The 18,574-nt window shown below is 43.0% G+C and overlaps 1 protein-coding gene across 1 annotated transcript in view; it reads right to left on the minus strand.

The window, feature by feature from the left end:
- Window positions 1–18,538, minus strand: part of LOC6567041 (GTPase-activating protein CdGAPr) — a 19,871-nt gene extending 1,333 nt beyond the window's left edge. The window contains exons 1-7 of the mRNA XM_001993443.2: window positions 18,436–18,538; window positions 6,784–7,197; window positions 5,432–6,717; window positions 3,187–4,884; window positions 2,819–3,119; window positions 791–2,754; window positions 1–662 (exon numbers count right to left, since the gene is read on the minus strand). The exon at window positions 1–662 is cut by the window's left edge and continues 1,333 nt beyond it. Coding sequence (XP_001993479.1) covers window positions 584–662; window positions 791–2,754; window positions 2,819–3,119; window positions 3,187–4,884; window positions 5,432–6,717; window positions 6,784–7,161 — 5,706 coding nt within the window. The 5' untranslated portion in view covers window positions 7,162–7,197; window positions 18,436–18,538 and the 3' untranslated portion in view covers window positions 1–583. The remainder of the gene's footprint in view (window positions 663–790; window positions 2,755–2,818; window positions 3,120–3,186; window positions 4,885–5,431; window positions 6,718–6,783; window positions 7,198–18,435) is intronic.
- Between the last annotated feature and the right edge of the window lie 36 nt (window positions 18,539–18,574).

Consider the following 18,574-nt stretch of genomic DNA (forward strand, 5'->3'; position numbering starts at 1 on the left):
GCATTTAATTTTCCCATTTTTTGTATTTGTTTGCCCTCCTTTTGTTTGCAAACAAACAAACAAACAAACATTTATCAAAACAAATCACACAATAAACAAACCGAAATAAAGTCAAGCGAAATGCAATAATTAAACAAATAAACGAATTGATATAGAGATAAACTTAACTCATAAGATCGCCCAATGCAATAACAATTTGCATTTGGCGTTGGGTCTTTTTTTTTTAGTCATATTCACTCGGAACTCATTGTAAGCTCCACTCTTAAAACAAAATTGAATTTTGCTCTTCTCATTAATTATTCCCCTACACATCATCCCGCGGCGTTATTGTGTTTCATGTCTTTGGAGCCGCTTGGTCCAGGTCCAGTATCCAAAATATTTATATAAATACATACAAAACATTACTGCATGTGCTCTCTCTGTGTGTGTGTGTGCATCCAAACATGCATCTTAATATATAGAATTTTAAAAACTAAATAAATTATATAACGCGGCCGTTTCCACTCCCTCTCTCTGCTTCGTGTGTTGTGTTGTGTTGTATTAGTCTGTATTCGATGTTGCATAGTTGGTATGTTGCCTTAACTTATTGATTTTGTGAACGGGATTCGAACATCGCAGTCACATCGCGTATTGAGAATTGTGGTGAGATCTTTTCTCTGTTGCTGTAAAGTAAACGAAATTGAGAATCTGATAAGTATTTGACTTTTTGAATAAATAACAGGCATTAGAATCGGTTCAATTTTAACGAAGCGATTCCTTTTCATCAACAACAATTTAAGCTGCTACTCACTTGACTGTTGCATTGCTCTCTGCGGTCATTTGATGGGGCATGGAGTTTCTCGAGAGTCGTTCGCGTCCTAATCCCCGCTCGAATTTACCGGGCACCGTTGGCACCGACGCTATCGTCGTTGTGGTTGCATTTGCAGTGATGATTGGTGCATACTTCTGGGCGACTGTCTTGACGCTGTGCATGGAGGATTGGTTGTTGCTGGCTCCATTGCTGGTATCACAATTCTGATTCTTCTCATCGGAGATGCTGCGCACGCGCTGTGTGCCATAGTCTCCAGCATGATGCAGTGTACTCTCGGAGCCAGCACCGGCGCGTGCCAGCTGCTTGAGATTCATGTCCATATCCTTTTGCAGCGAGTGCATATCGCCACGGGACTTGGACTTGATGCGCAGCGAGTCGGAGGCCTGGAAATTGTTGTCATCCGAGTTGAGCTCCGTCTTGGAGCGCGACTTGATGGTCTCGCCATAGTATTTCTGGGTCAACTGCTGGCGACGCTCCTCCTTGATTTTGTCGATGCGCTCGCGATCGAGGATGACACCGGTCAAGACGCTCTTGCGACCGCCCACTGGAGGATTGAGTGCGGCTGTGACACTTGGCTGTGGCTGTGGCTGGAGCAACACATTGTTCTGCTGTATCAGCGAGATGCGATTCTCGGTGGTGGGCGTTGTGATGTGCTGCTCCGACTTCTGACATATCTCCTCCGTGATGCTCATGCCCGGCAAACGCTTTGGCGGATTCAGCGTTTTGGGTCGTGTGAAATCAAAGCTCTTGCGGCGATTATTCAACTCCGGCAGCTCGGGCAATTTACAGGATGTCAAGTCTTGCAGCTGCTTGCCGCCAAATTCGCGCACAAATGCATTCTCATCCAGGGAGCGTGTAATCTTTTGTGTGTTATTTAGTTTCTTGAGCGGCACAGGCGCTGGCATTACAGGCTTTGGCGGAACGGCGAGAGGCAGGCTCAGCTCGTTGGGTTTCTTCATGGAGCCGCCACGTTGTGTGAAATCAAAATTGGGCAGCTGCTCAACCGGGGAGCTCTCGAATTTGGTGGCCAATTCCTTGACACTGAACGATGGCGATTTGCTTGGTTGCTGCTGTTCGAGTTCCATAATGTTGTTGTGTTCGGCACCACTGGGTAAACTGTCCAGACTGTCCAGTTCGATTCGATCACTGACTGGCTGCTGCTTGGCCACTGACTCTAAATCCAAATCGGAATCGATTTCCAGCAGTTCGTTTGTATTGAGTTTCATTTCCTCGCCACGTAGATTCTCGTACACTGTTTGCGGCTTGCGCAGCTCAATGTTCTCATAGAGCAGCTGCTCCTGTTGCTGCCGCTGTTCCTCCTCTTCATCATCATGCTGCTTCTGTTCCAGTTGCAGCAGCTGTTGTGTCATTTTGTCGCTGCCATCCTCCTCCACAATTTGCTTCAGGCTCTGACCATGCTGCTCATTTAGCAGCTGATTCACCTCGGTGACCGAATTGCGAAACAATTTCACCTGCTCGTAGACAATGTGCTCATCAAAATTGGTTTCCAGCAGAAGCGCTGGCTTTGCTGGCGGCTTCTCTTTCTCTGGTGATTTGTACGTAATGCTTATGGTCGACTTGATGGGACTGCTCGGAATTGGTGGCTGTAGCTTCTGCGGCGTCAGCGCATTGCTGGGCGTCTGCTCATAGTCCTCGTAGAGCGGCGAGCTGTCCTCCGTCGCCAGCAGCGAGTGCATGCTCAGCTGGCGCTGCAGATGCTGATAGCCAAACTCGCTGGGCGTCACCGACTGACTAGTGTTGTCCGTAAAGTTCGAGTTGTTCGGCGAGCTGGCAGCCTGCAGCTGTAGTTGCATTTGCAACTGCTGCTCCTTCACCGTGCGAGTTGCAGCAGCTGGCTGTGGCAGCCGTGGCTGCAAATCCAGCGACAGTTCACGCTTCAAGGCATGCATATCCCGCTGCTCCACATCCTGGAGATTGTTGAACTGCAACCGAGCGGAAATGTGAGTGATGCTCTTCTGGTGCACAAGTGTTTGTTGGTGAACTTACCTGCTGGCCAAGACTCTCGTGCGAGCTGCCCAAATAACTGCTGGCTGCATCCACGTTCAGCAGCAACTGCTGCTGCTGCTGTTGCAGATTGGAGGAGACGCCCGATATGCCCGACATGGTCGAGTTCATCATTAGCGGCTCCATATCGTACTGTGGCGTGTTCACCGCCGAACTATTCTCCGAGCTCTCCGTGTCGCACAGCAGCAGCGAGTAGCGCGGACTGTGCGCAGGCGTTGTGGGCGTGGCCACAGACAGCTTGACAGTCGTCTGATCTACGCTGCGCAGTGAGGCGCCACCATTGCTGTTAGGGGTAGAGATGGGGGACGGATTTAGCTGATTAATCAATTTGGAAATGGCGAGCAACTCACTGTATGGGCCTTGGGGCTGGCTCAGGCTTGTGACCCGGCTGAGTGAAGGTGCCCTGGTAGCTGAAGCGCTCCTTGGCCGCCAGCTGTTCCTTGCGCTTGGCGCCCAGCTGCACGGACGGATAGCTGTAGCGTGCAGCACCAGCACCAGCGCCAGCGCCAGTCGGTGACATCGGCAGCTGCGCCTGCTGCTGACCCTGGGTCTGAGCACGCGCCGGCTTCGGTGGCGGATGCACCTCAACGCTGGCGAATTGCTGCTGTGCTGGCAACGGATGCTCCGGTGTGCCGCAGTCAATGAACTGTATGTCCGAGAGCTGATCCTCCAGCTTGTAGCGTTTGCAGCAGTTCTCGGCGCCTGCGGGCTCATGGCCACAGGCGGGTGCCGGATTGATGTGGGGCTGCGTGCGTTGCGCTGCCGCTGCGCTGGGCGAGAGCAGATTGAGACGCGGCTGCTTCTTGGGGCTGGGGTTGACGCTGTTCGTCTGACTGGAGAAGTCCTCGGGTCGAGCGCGCATAATGCGACGCGTCGCACAGCCAGAGGCAGGCGGCACATTCTCCTTGCCCACACGCGGTGAGCTCACCAGCGATTCGCTCTCGGAGAAGATGCGCATCTCGGGCTCCTCGCGATCAAAGTTCAGGCCCAACTCGGAAAGCTCACGCGAAGGGCAGGTAGTCATGTGACCGCGCTGCGGCGACTGCAACAGATCAAAATAGGAGTCATGTGAGACGCTGCGCGAGTGTCCAACGGTGCGCAGGCTATCAATGGAGTTGGAGCGTATGCACAGCTCCATGGGCTTGCTGCCCATCGACGAGTCGCGTACATCTCGCGTCGTCTCCAGCAGCTCAGTCGACTTGGGCTTGTCGTGCTTGGAGAGCTCCTTGCTGCCATGATGATGTGCATGGGAGGCCTGCGCAAAGCTCACCCGGGACGACGAGGAGCAAGCACCAACGCTGCTGTTGGGTTCCTTGTTGGCACCGGCGCCTTCGTGTATTAGCTTGTGGCCGGGCAGCTCCTGCCCCTGGCGCTGGCTACGCGTGAAAATGGACTTCCACGAGGGCGTCTTGTCCGGCTTGCGTTTCTGCCAGCTGCGTGGCACGGAGAGCACCGTGTGATACTTATCCGGCAGGCTCGAAGGACCGCCGCCCACCTCGATGTAGGAGCCAATGTTCGAAGCAGCATTGCTGCCCGCTGCTCCGCTTGTGCTCATCATGTTGATGGGCAGCGATTGCTTCAGATCGCCGGTGCCCTCGATGCGCGAGTGTCGCTCCTGCGCCTCTTCCAGACTGATGAGCTTGGCCCCGCCTGTGCTGAGACTCTTGGGTCGCTCCACCAGACCCAGCGATTGATCCTGTTCACGCTGCTCCACCAGCAGGCTCTCGCAGTCCGTGAGCGACTCCAGACGCAGCTCAGCAGCGGCAGAGGCAGAGGCGGCCGCATTCGCTGCAGCGCTACCCACTATGCTGAGGCGTGCATTGTGATCCTCGAGCGCATCGAAGATGTTGTGACAGTTGCGTATCAGGTACTCGGTGACCACAGCCTGGACACCAACGCCACGCAGCGCCGCAACGCCACCCGACTCCAACGCCGGCGAGCGCAGCAAATTGGGCGCCCAAACAATCGCCAGATTCTTGTCCGTCATCCCGGTCCGTTCATGATGCTGTGATACCTTATGCAAGTGCTCCGACAAGTACTTCAGGGTGCTATGAAGATAACACAAAACCGAATTAGATAAAGTACCACTAGTTGAATTAGAACTACAACTAACCACTAAATCGATCGATAATATTCCCAAACTGTAGAGATCAATCCAAACCCAGAGATTAAATTTAATTTAGCATAAAACGACAAACTGGGTCAATGCACAAAATAAACAACATTCGATTTGAATACTTTCTATTTCACAAATGTCCAGACTTATAACAAGATTAGATGAATGTATTCTACAGCTCCGGGAAAGCGAAACATGTATACAGATATATATATATATATATTTGCGAGGGTATAGAATCTTCCGCACTATATGATAATAGCGGTTCATTTGAATTTATTTATACTTGTTTTTGTTGTTGTTATGAAAATAATGCTGATAACAGAATTAATGAATAAATTTATAATTGAAATGCTGGTTCCGGGAAAAACAACAGCAAGCAGAGATCTACTGACGAGGAGCAAGTAACGACTTGAAACTTTAATATCAATTTAAGAAGAAAGTGATTGCTCCAAGTTTGTGACACACTGCACACTTACCGATAGTGTGGAGGCGGCAGCTTCAGTACCGTCTCCTTCATGAGACGCAGCCGTTCGTCTGCCTCGTCGGCCTTCACCTGAATAGCCTCTACGAAGTTGTCGTACAGTTGATAGGTGCACAGCGGATTGGGCAGTTCGCGGAAGTACATTTTCAGCAGTGAGCTAACTGCATGAATGTCCTGCTTCATCTCCGGATTGCCCAGATCCGGTACGCGCTCCTCATCGAATGCGCGACGCAGTCGCTGAATGTTCGATGTGATGCCCGACAGACGATAGATGCCATCGATGACGCCATAGTTCTCAATGAACTCGGCGCAGGAGCGCAGCACCATGGGTATGTCCTGGCCGCTGTTCAGCAGATGCTCCGACAGATCGCACGAGAAGACGCGTTCCCTGTAAATGCCGCTCTGCTTGAGGCGGCGCCGCGACGGACGCGACAATATAAAGGAGCGAAAGAACGCAATTAGCTTGCCGTGCTTCCGCAGCACTGGCTTCGTGGGCGACGCATCCAGATGGCCCACAAGCGGTGCGGGCATGGGAAAATTACGTGGCACCTTGTCGCCAATGGTCGCGACGCAGGACTGGGGAAAGAAACCTACTTCGTAGAGGGACTTTTGCAGATGCGATTTCTTGCCGCGCCACCAGATCGATTCAGCCGGACTGGGCATATCGATCACCGAGATCATGTCGCCCACCTCAATGTTGATCTCGTCCGGCGCTTGCGCTAGATAACGCCGCACACCATAAGCGGCGCCCACCGCCGGCGTATTGATTGTGCGCTGCGTCTCGCCATCGGCCAGCGGCAGGCGACGCCCCTTGTTGTCCAACTGCAGCCAGGTGAGTATGGTGCCGCAGGTCAGCGAGTCGGACGCGATTTTCGAGAAGCGCTCCAGATACTTGGCCACCGCGTATTCCACGTCCAGTTCGGTCTGCAGCTGCGCCTCCGCCTCCAGTTCGGACATGTTGCGCAGCCCGCTAATCTTGCGATCGTAGACGCAACGGTGCAGCATCTCGTCCAGCATTTGCATGTTCTCGTAGCTGCGCTTGATCAGGAACGGTTCACAGCGTTGCGGACACACGCGTATGATGAACCAGCAGCTCTCCGGCGTGAAGGCAGCGGAGCGCAGCGAACTGTGCGCCAGCTCGCCGCCAATCGACTGCGAGGCAATGCTGCTGCCCATCTGCTCCGATTTGTCATCCAGCAGCTGCACCGACAATGCGCCCAGCTGCACACGTTCGTAATGGAAGTGGGCACACTCCTCCAGCTTGGGAAAGCGACAGGATTTCTGTGGGACACCAATATATAGATTAGTATTGGCTGAGACCGGCTAAGGAATCCATTGTTTACTCACGCTATTCAATGGCTGCACTGCCATGTGCCGGCTGGGCTTGGGGGGAGCGGTTGGCGCCGTTGGCGGACAGCAGCTGGACTCTGTGGAGGCGTTTGAGATTTGTGATGTGTTCATTGAGGCAAACATCTCCTGGCAGCTGCTGCCCAGGCCCAAATGCAGGCCGCCCAAGCTATCAACGGGCACCAGTTTAAAATTCAGCTGTGCGCCAATTGCAGCCGCCGGTGCATCCGTATCGAATTGGAGCGGCGCATCCTTTGAGGCAATCACTGGCTGCAGCTGGCAGACGCCAGTCTCGGGGGAGGAGATGGTGTTCGAGTTTGTCGCCAGTGCATGGGCATGGAGCTGTGCCGCCAGAGCGCTGCTTACCCGCTCGGACATTTCAAATGCTTGCACAGTTTACACGCGTTTAGTCATCTGCAACAAACAAATACAAAACCATTTCATAAATGCAGAACAATTGTAATTTATATTGTTTAGTTTAACTCTAGCTTTCAAGCTGATAAGATCTCCATGGCCATAATTTGATTGTAAATAATAATAAAATACATTTGGGGCTGCAAAGAAAAGACGATTACAATGACTCGCCTGCCAGCCAATCTAATTCCAATTATTCGTTTGATTTCTTGAGGTATTTCTGTGTAAAACTATACACTATTTGTATACATCTATATTTGTTTATTTATACCGATCGTAGCAATATAAAGATGAAACCCTTTGTATAACAGGTTTTTAAATATTGACGCGACTCTCTCAACAAGAGATGATCACTTTGTGGGCTTGCAGACTGTTTAACACTGGCAGAACAATTTTTGTAATTTAATTAGAAATTCAACGTATAATTGGAATAATTTTAATTTTTAAATTTGAATCTTAAGCCAAAGCCTATTTTGTAGTAATCAATATGCATGGGAAATTAACTATATTTTTGTATTTGCCAATTTCTTAAACTCTTAATGTGCACTAATCCAAACTTGAGCCTTATCAATGGTATATTTTTAACAGTGCATTTCGACGTTTACTTTCTAACACCACGCACGTATTTATCAATTACCCAGGCCCCGCATGTTCTACTTTCGGCCAGCAATCGGACTCTCTATGGGCAAAAGTTGTGAGTCGTGTCTGGAATTCCTTTATTTGGAATAAGGCCAGTGGCTCAGACGGCTCAGACGCTTAAGGATGTGGCACATAGCAGTGGCGACATACACAAATCTGTATATAAACATATATATATAGTTTAACCCATCTATAAGCAGATACGATAAATATTTATAAGCAACCAGTTGGAAGTGACTCGCCTAGCGGCAGTTCTGATTTACAGGCGACACCAAATGCAAGCGACGCGGCCTGCAACATTTAAACTTTCATAAATTAAACTAGCGGCGGGGCAAGCCGCGACGAGGGCAGTGGCAGTGAGTTGGCAACAGCGCCACTTGGACTGAGGCAGAGTGAGAGAGTGAGAGAGAGAGGGAGGGAGAGAAAAAGAGAGAGGGCGACTTTGCCGCTGCCTTTGGCGTCGGCGAAATCTGTAGAGCGAGACGGAAACGAGTTTTAACTGAGAATTGTGGGGGGAAAAACGGGGGGAGGTGATATCTGGTACTGGACACCGGGCAACTGCAGCAACAACTACCACATAGGTGGAGGAGGGCAACGGGGAGAGCGAGGAGTTCATCAAATGCAACAAAACTATTAAAAATGTTGACGTTAACGGTTTGAAAATGCAGCACATAAAGAGAAATACAAAGCGACAAAAAGTGACAAACGACAGCAACAAAAAGTGCGCACACCAAAAAAGCGTTAAACAAAATAAACAATTTGATACAAAGAAAAAAAAATACATAAACAAACGGCAAAAAAACGAGCTGGGAAAACAAACAGCAGAAACAAAAGAAAAATAACCATAGATCAATGCGTCCAAATGTAGCTGTAATGTGGCCCGGACGGACACGAAGCAAACGGGAAATGGGATTCAAATCATGAATAAATGCGTCAGATTAACATTATTAATGATATCTTGAACATTCGGTCCATTATACACTGTTCGATTGTTTATGATATCTATTGAGGTTCTATAATGAAGTTAAATGGCCAGCTCAATAATTGAGGTTGAGGGTTAATTTATATATATTGATAAAATAAAAAGCTATATGTTGATTTATTGCCATATAAATGTACTGTGAACTATTCAGGTTAAGGGCTAAAAATAAATATAACAAGTTACCAAAAAGTTCCCATTATTGTTTTCAGTATAGCTCTAATCTGATTATTCTGAACATCAATATTTATAACAGCATTTCCAAGTCCGACTTTCTGGTATTATTAATTCAAGTTTACGAATCTAAAGACAATTGAATTAAATACCAAATTCGTTACTTTAATATGCGTTTATAGAGATCAGTTTCTCAGCTTTGTCAATTTTTCTGTGATAATCAATATGCCCGCTAACTGTTTTGCCTCAAATGAATGTTAATTTAAGTTTGTATTACTGCAATTGTCGTAATCGTTTTTTTTTTTTTCGTTTACCGTTACATAGCGCTGATCGGTTTTCTGTGAGCGTGTGTGTGTGTGTGTACATATATCAAATGAATTTTATCTCACACATTTTCAATGTTTCGCTTGATTAGCTGTTCTCGTTGTTGTTGCTTTGGGGTGTTGCAACTGGCCGTTGCAGTTAGCTTTCGGTTTACCCATGCACTTTGGCACCACTTCCAACGATGAAGACATTTTCCCAGGCCAGGCCAGTCCAAGCCGAGCCCAACAGCCGAACGAACAAATGAACGAGCACCAATCGACGAACCCCACCAAACGAACGGTCAGCCAAATCATGTACGTCACTTTCTCCAATCAATTAAGCCGCATACATTGCACTGCAGTGTAGACTTGTACTCGTGTGTGTGTGTTTGTGTGTCTTTGTCTGTGAGGTGTTTGTGTGTGTCTGTTTGGGTAGCGGTTTCAATCGCTTGCAGCGTCCGCAGACTAATTAATGCTATGAAATAACTTAATATTGAACAATACTTGATGGCTTTTTAATAGTCTGGTTTTACTTTTTTCATCTTTTTTTTTGTATCTCTCACGACTGACCCAATTGAGACAAGTAGATGTTTGCGTGTGTTAAGGAGAGTACGTGACTGCGTGATGCCCTGTAAACAGGTGTGCTCAAAATAAAATGGGAAATAGGGTATAAGTAAGTTGATCCGTCTGTATGGGCAAGCCGCTCTCATTAGGAATATAAGTTCTCTTAAATCATATATAGGTCAAGCTTGTTTTATTTTATCGATAACTGTCAATCCTTCGCATATATAGAGAAAAATCATTTTCCGAAAGCAATTGAATTATTGTAAAGAAAAAAACTTCCAATTTATATATAATATTCCCCCACAGATTATTGATTAACCGCAACTGTAAAAATGTAATTAAGATGGGATAAGAAACGCCTTTTTTCATACCGAATAAACTAATATCAGCAGCAAGACTGATATGCAAGTAAAAGCTGGGTTCAGTGTATATCCTAGTCGAGCTCTCGCTACTAAATCATTTGAACTTGGTTTCATTTTGAATTTTAAAATTATAATACTCAGCTTAAATGTTATTATTACATTATTAATCTTCTTATGGCTCCCAACTTGCCTGCTCAGACAGCATTTCACCAATATCTTTGATTACAGGGTATTACGAACGATAACCGCCTTGCCTGCCAGACAAAGCTAAACTGAGCTGAGCTGCAGTGCGTGTTTGTATCTATGTATGTTGAGATACTAAGATACTGGGAGACTCGTTTTCTTAGTCGTACTTGTATTTAATAAGCGAACATTGCACATCGCATACATTCTAAGTTGTCTGTTGTTGTTGCTGTTGCTTTGCAACTGGCAACTGGAAACTGGCAGTCAGACGTTGCTTGTGCTAATTTATGGCACTAACTGGGTCACAAAACTGACTGCTCTGTGGCGTTTCTAGAGCGAGCACAAATTCAGTTGCAAGCACTAACAAACGATGATGTCGACCATAAAAGACTTACGGCTGTGTTTGCACACACTATATATATATATATATATATATATATATATATATATGCCATGCATAATGTGCTTAACGCAGTTGTCTCTCTGTCCGCCTGTCTGTCAGTCAGTCAGTCAGTTGGTCGGTAGTCATTTAGCTGCTGGTTGACTGACATGCTGCTGGTGCACTCAACAAGTGCAGAAGTGATGTGTATCTGCAACACAATAGGATCCACGCCTGGTCATAGGAAGTGGGAGGAGCCACAGCCGCTGCCACATCCATGTTCACATCCCAGCAGATTACAGCGCCGGGAAGTGCTTTTCACTGATTCTAGGGCATTAAGTGTTAATGGTTTCGAGGAAGCATTAAACAAGTCAACAACGAGAACAGAACACAGCGTGAGAACCTTAAGTTGCAGCTGCTTACAACCTGAAGTTAAGGAGTTGTTGATGCACTAAGCACTGTTGATGTAAAGCTAGCAACCTAATTACATATGATTATTGTTGATCTTTATTAATATTGTATAGATTCTAGAATGAACCACATAACAATAGCAAAAATAGCAGATGATCATAGATAATTTCTTTTTTAATGTGCACTAAAAACAGTCCACAATTTTTATAAAGTTTTTATTAAATACAAATTTAATATTAAAGTTACAAATTAAACTATATAAAATGAAAAGGGAAAAATTAAAAAAAGTTTTTAGATTTAATATCCTTCAACTATGTGTTAAACTATATTAAATGTATTAAAGTATTAAATACATTTCCAACATATTATACTTTTTACTTATTAGAACCGATGCAAAGCATTAAAGCATACTCTTAGATCATTTTTGTTACAATTATGGTATATTTGAAAGTGTATAGTAAAACTTCTTAGTCACACTTATCTACGCAAAGTGATTTTAATTGTAGAACAATGAGCCACAATTAAATAATATATTAACCAAGTGATGACTAGCTACCACTAATGATTCACACTATTTCAGTGTTTTTGCACCAATTAAAATTATATATAGAGATATGTATAGACGATACTTTTGAGCGCCAATTGAAAACAATTCAAATTTCAAATTTCTCATGGACAATGACTAATGAATGCGCATAAAAAGTCATTAAACTGACCAATTTCAATGACTAGCAAGTGTTGTCTGCGCTTTACGGACCGATGGACGGACGGATGAATGGATGGATGGATGGTAGTATGTGCGATTAATGCTCGACATATAAAATATGATGGTAATATTAAACGATGGGGTGCACGACTACCCACTGCGAGCGATTTAAGCGATATAGCAGCGCAGATTTCCAAATTGTGCCCCCAAGGTTGGCTGGCTGACTATAGATTCCGGTTCCATTGTGCAGCTACTGGTTGCTAATCTCATCGACTGGCGTCGTATCAATCTGCGACTCAGTTGACACACTGAAATACCCGAGACGGGCCACACTTGCCAGTCGAAATCTGATCATTTTGACTTGCTTAGCGCTTGGCTGAGTCACAACTCTTGGATTTGTTTTTATATGTTTTACGATTGTAATAATGCAGAGCCCTGCTGACTCACATAAAAGTTAACAAATGGAGATGGGTCGGTGGTGGGTGACTGATGTGCACTGTAATTAGTCTAAATGTCGCTGCACATATTAGTCAACAGTGGGAGCCATTTTCATTACGTTTATATTTAGTATGAATGGAGCCACGACTCTCTTATTACGAGCGTACCTCGTAATTGCACAGCTTTCAACTTCCGGTCGCATAACAGGTGCAGTCAATTCATTTTACAATTGGTAAGCTGACCGAACTTTGTATGCCCTTGCTTGAGTTAGCTTAAAGCCAACCTTGAAGACAGCGTTACTTGATTATTATGTAACTTAAATTAGTTACAAACTAAACCATCTAGCTTATTAACTTAACGGTTATTATGTTTTTTTTTTGCTGAAACTTAATGGTTCAATTTAGTGGGCCATTGGCCTCCATTTTAAATCGACAGCATTTATTTATTTTAATTTATATGTTTTCATTTACTGTGAAGTGTGGACTAAAAAGAGACCAACAAAAACAAACAGTAGACAATATTTAAAAATGGTTTTAAAATTTTAAAAATTAAATATTAAATTTTAAAATTCAATTAAAGTTGCTATTGATACACGAAATAATGTAGTTGCCCCGTTTCACACATCGAAAATGAGCTGCAGAGCACACCAAGCTTAAGGCATACAAAAATCATTTTTAGGCCAAAAAAACGTACAACTAACTTAACAGACTTTTTGGCATAGTGCATATTTGCTAAGAAAACTAACTGATCATCAACATTAGCAGCCATGTTGCTGTTATCATTGCGCACTTTCTATAAATGCATTACACATAATAAAACCTAGAAAAAAAAAAATAAAATAAAGAAATATAAAAGCGAAATCGTTTTGTAGTCATGTAAATTTTCTACTTTGACATTTGTGCAGAATTTCGCTGCGGCTCTTTGAGCCATAAAACCTAACCTAATGTCATTTAACGACGCAGACGTCGACGCTGACGCCAACGCTGGCGTCGCTGTCGACATTTTGCCGAGACTTTTGCCAAGCGCACAGGTACACACAAAACTTTTTAATGGAAGTGAAAGTTTTCTGCGCGACGGCAGTGTCTAAAAAAAAAATAAAAACAAAATTTGGCCAATACACACACACACACACACATGCCGCATATCTAAATAGTTGTTTCGTTGCTGTTATTGTGGCATTTTGTTAAGCTTTTTATTAGAGCTGGTAGCGCCAGCAGCCGTCCAAATGTTCAAAAATAAACAACAATTTAAGTGTACAATAAAATGCACATTTACAAATATGCGAAACAGCTGCTGGAAAAAGCGCGAGCCAAATAAATATTTAGCAGCAAACGTCATTTTATTTAATTCATATTCAGCTTCGCACTACCCAAATATGTGTCGGCAGAGCGCACATAAATTATTAAACGAACAAAGAATTAGCCAATAAGTGTTATAATTGATAAACAAATGTGGTGTTGGTCTTGGTTTGAATGAAAGTTGAAATGTGCCGTATGGTTGAATAAAATTTATATTTATTCAAGCCTACTAAATGCTGTACATATATGCAAAAATATTCCAACAATTCCGTACGAGAAATTTCAGTTTCGTTTTATTTTAGTATTTTTGTTTTTATTGTTTTTTTCTGTTTTTGTTTTTTTGCCGTGTGCCGCCTTTTTGATTTTGCTGGCATTTCGAGACTCTATGTTTAGACATCTATTTATGCGAAAAATCGATGCAGACGATAGGCAGGAATTTGTAAAAATATCTCACTTGTTTCCTAAACTAGGAATAGGCATGTATTAAAGTGGTATTTTACCTTTTGAACCATTTAAAGTAATAACCAGAATAGAGGAAGATAGAGGTTAAAAAAAGCTGTTGAAAACAAATTGGAAATTAATCTGTTAATCTTAGACTGTGATCTTGAAGAAAAATCTATTTTTGCAGCTGCTAGAAAAACCGGTTGAAAAATTAGACCAAACATCACTTCAATAAATTCCATAAAAACCAGGTCTATAATTGATTAAAGCATAGCAATAAACAAACTTAGATCACTTTTGCCTACTTTTTTTTATATAATATATTCTTGTAATTAAAATGGAATAATTATCGATGTATTACATTTCAAATCGGTTTGAGTGATTCATATTCAAATCTAAAGATAAATGTTAATTTCTTTATCAGGAAAAAGTTGATGTCTAGATTGTGTGTCACATGGATGATTCATGGTGAAAACCTGCCCTGAATGCCAAAATGTGGCCCAACGGCCAATCAAATGTACTTCTAGATACATATGGGACAATATATGCGGTATAGGAAAGATATATATAAGAGTACTTAATTAGTCAGCATGACAATAATATAAACTGATTATGGGCTGCCATATATAATATTATACAACACTCAACTAATGCGTGTTAGACGCGTTTTCGTATCAATGATCAGCCGTGTGATAAGTGAAACTAAAGTACAGATTTAAAAGTGAATCTTATTTACATAGTTGCCGCAGTAGATTTTCATTTCGCTTTCCACAGAAAATGTTATCTTTTTTTTTTCTAATTGCTGCACTTATATATTTTCTAAGGCGCAGTTCATCACAAAACACATACACAAAATCATCATATCCATCATCATCATCAGCATCAAAATAATGTTGATGGTTTTTGTTTCATGCGACTGCCAACAAGAACAACAACAATAAACAACAACAAAAACAAACAGCAGCAGGCCAGAGTCGAGTCGAGTTGTCAGTTTCAATTAAAATCAATTGAGCTCAATTATTTGATACGCAGATGAAATAAAAAACCCGCGCGCCACAAGTTTCTGTTTTCATATTGGTGCGGGGGCTTCGCTTTTGGTATGCGGCCCTCAAAAAATGCTAAGAATAGGGGCGTGGCTAGAAAGAATTTACTCGCTGTAAACACTGTAAGCCGTATGCAAAAAGAGAAACCCGAGGCACAGGTGTAAACAGCAAAAACAACAGACACAACAACAGCAGCAACAACAACAACAATAAAAGCAGTTACGAACATGGCAACAAGACAAGAGCCGCAAACAGAAACAAAAACAAAAACGGGTGTAAAGTGACTTTTTGCACTTGCTTGTTACATATACCCAGTTAACTCTAACAAAAGGGGTATAATGTTGTTAAAGGCGAGCGATGATTAACTTTATTCAGCTTTAATAATCTTTAAAAGTTCAGTTAATAAAGTGTAATAAGCCATTCTAACTCAGATGATATATGAGCTAATAAGATTTGAAAAAAGAAAGTTATAGATAAATCTGATTTTAAATTGGATAACTAAAATATATTATGTATATGCGGGTAACATTTTTACATAATAATAAATTAGTTACGCACGCATATATTGAATTCTATCTTAGGGTATTTTGTTGTGTGCACTTTTTCTCGCACGCAAAACTGTTACTTGTTTTGACTTCAGTTTTTGTTCAGTTGTTATTCTCTGTATAATAAGCCACAAGAAAAACAGATGTTACCGACAACAACAACAACAATAACAGCAGCAACGGCAGCCAGTTGGTCAGTTGTGGTTTAGCAGCAAGGGTTAAGAAACGAAAACAAAAACAAAGCGAACGATGCGTTTTTACATTGGTTATTCGATGCCAGACAAAAGACAACAGCAATAACAGTAGGTGTAGGTGTGCGTGTGTGTATGTGTGTGTGCTTTTGAGCGGATGTTTGAGTTGAGTGCACAGCTACCGAGGCGCAACGAAATTAATCGAACTCTATGCGCACGTTATGCTCCAAACACGAGCCACATGCACATACACACACACACGTATATATACATATATATATATGTATATATGCACAGTGCCGGCCACATATTTAGAGAAGTCTTAGGAAAATCAATTAGCAACTTGAATTCAATTTACAAATCGTTTATCGAGTATGAACTTACATCAAACTTGGCTCATAGTTTGATCAACTTTGCAATGTTTATAATTTTACAATAAATACATGGATCATAGTATATAAACGTGATAGTTTTTCATTAAATAAATAAAACGCCAAATAAAAATGAGTGTGTCTAATAATCCGCCCGCCACTGTAAATGATGTATGTGTAGTTATCTGGCAACTTGACACGTTTCGGTCTGCAAGCAAAGACTGAGGGGGTGGGGCGTTGCGACGGTTGGTGGAGGAGGCTCGGTCATTTTCATCGGTTTTGGCATTGCGCTTTGGCAGCTATGAAATGTGCCATAATCGTGCGCAGTCGCAGCGCGAATCTTTGGCTGAAGACGTGAGGCACATAATAATAACAGTACTCGTTATATCGTATACATATAACATACAGAGACACACATACACCTCGTCATCATCATCATAATGAGAAAGCTTGCCCAAAATAAAAATAAAAAAATACACATATTAATGTGTGTAAATAGTAGGTATATAAAAATGAAAAGAAAACAATCTACTGCTGCACGTAGAAATCAAGAAAGAAGAAAAGTTGAAATTGAGCGAAAAAAATTGACGAGCTGACAATACTCTGTAATAGATGTAAAAATCCCCTTATTATTATTAAGTGTTCGATTTCCAACGTGATCTTTGAGACAAGATCCTAAGATCACATTGAAAAAGAACAGCTATTCTTATGGGAAATTTTAAAGTTGAGTAAATTTTCCTTTTTGTAAGAAACAAAATGATGGAAATTCACTTCTGCATATGCCAAGAATTATTATTGTGCACTGCTGCACTTCCTATACGATTATTGTGTACAGTCTTCAGGGTAAAAACTGATTTTCAAGGTAAGGGTTGCTTTCAAAATCAAAGAAAACATGTTTGGGATCTTGTTCAATTGAATAACACATACAAAATTCCCTTAATATAGGGAATTTAAATTTGCGAGAAAAGTAATAAGACCCGTTTTACTTATTTTGCATATAGTTTTGCGAAAAATAAAGTTTGCGATAGCGGACAGAAAAAATGAAAGGCCGTTGCAACAGGAGCTTAAAATTTTTTTTATTTTATTTTTTTGGGAAAGTAACGAGGCAACGATGGATAGTAAGACGAAGGGAGGACAGGGGGCAACTGGAACTGCTGTCGGCGAGTTCAATGTCAACGGCGTGGGCACAGTTTTTTTATTTTCATTTTATGAATTTGTTTTATTGCCATTTCCGTGGCGTTGTGTAAAGGAAGCCCGCAATGGAAAACAATTTATAAAAAGTACGGCCACACCTAAGCCTAAGCCTCGAAAAACAAGTAAAAGCACAAAACAAAAATAAAAACGGCATGAAAAGGCAGAAGGAGTAGAGGCAGCAGCAGTCAGGCGGCATTTCCAGCGCGAAATGGGGTGGAATGTGTTAAACAGATAGAAAGGAAAGACAGACAAAACCAGCGTGGGGGAGGGGGCAGTGAGGGGAGCAGACAGAGAAGGCAAGCTGCCAGGCAGCAGGCAGCATATGGTGGAGTTGTCTCAGGTGTGTGTGTGTGTGTGAGTGTGACCAGCAGGGTGACATTAATGTAGTGTAAGAGCAACAAAATAATACATGTACACACACACACATGCAGCCACACATGTAATTTTCCCTTTTACAAGCACAACAACATTATGCGAGCGGCGATCCATGCGTGGGAATAGGAGACACACACACACTCACACACACAGGCAGTAAGAGTGAGAGGACAGAGGCGGCGACAAAAACGAATGACGAAAGCGTACAAAGCAACTGCGGAAGGGGGTGAGGGATTGCAAGGGAAGCTGTTGACCCCCTAAATAGGGCGTTGTTGTAATACTCGCTAACTGTAATCTTCTATTTTTTTTGGCACACAATTCGCGTCTGATGGGAAAACGATAAAACAATAACACAATTAACAATGCGTGAGAGCAGAAACAGCAGCAGCAAGCGGCAGCAAGAAGCGTCTTTTATTTATTATGCCTTTAACAATACACACATACACTGACACACATTTTTAAATAGAAGAAGAGATACTTTTCTGCTGCTGCTGCGGCCGCTGTTCGCAGCATATCTTTTTCTTTTGCTTTTCACACACACACACATGCACAGACATTCACACACACTCAAATATATATATATATAGACAGACATGCGAGTTTTCCTGGACAGCTTATAAGAGGTTGACAGAATGAAACACACCTTAATTGCACATTGAAGCACTTGTTTTGTAATTGTAATTATATTACAACATTTCAAGCAGTTTTCATTAGCGTTTTTGCAGTTTTAGTTGGGGAAACGCGACAAACAATAATGCGACGCAGGCACGACCAACCAACGA

The sequence above is a fragment of the Drosophila grimshawi genome, unplaced genomic scaffold, assembly GCF_018153295.1.
Source record: "Drosophila grimshawi isolate 15287-2541.00 unplaced genomic scaffold, ASM1815329v1 contig_1377, whole genome shotgun sequence".
Classification (NCBI taxonomy): Eukaryota; Metazoa; Arthropoda; class Insecta; order Diptera; family Drosophilidae; genus Drosophila; species Drosophila grimshawi.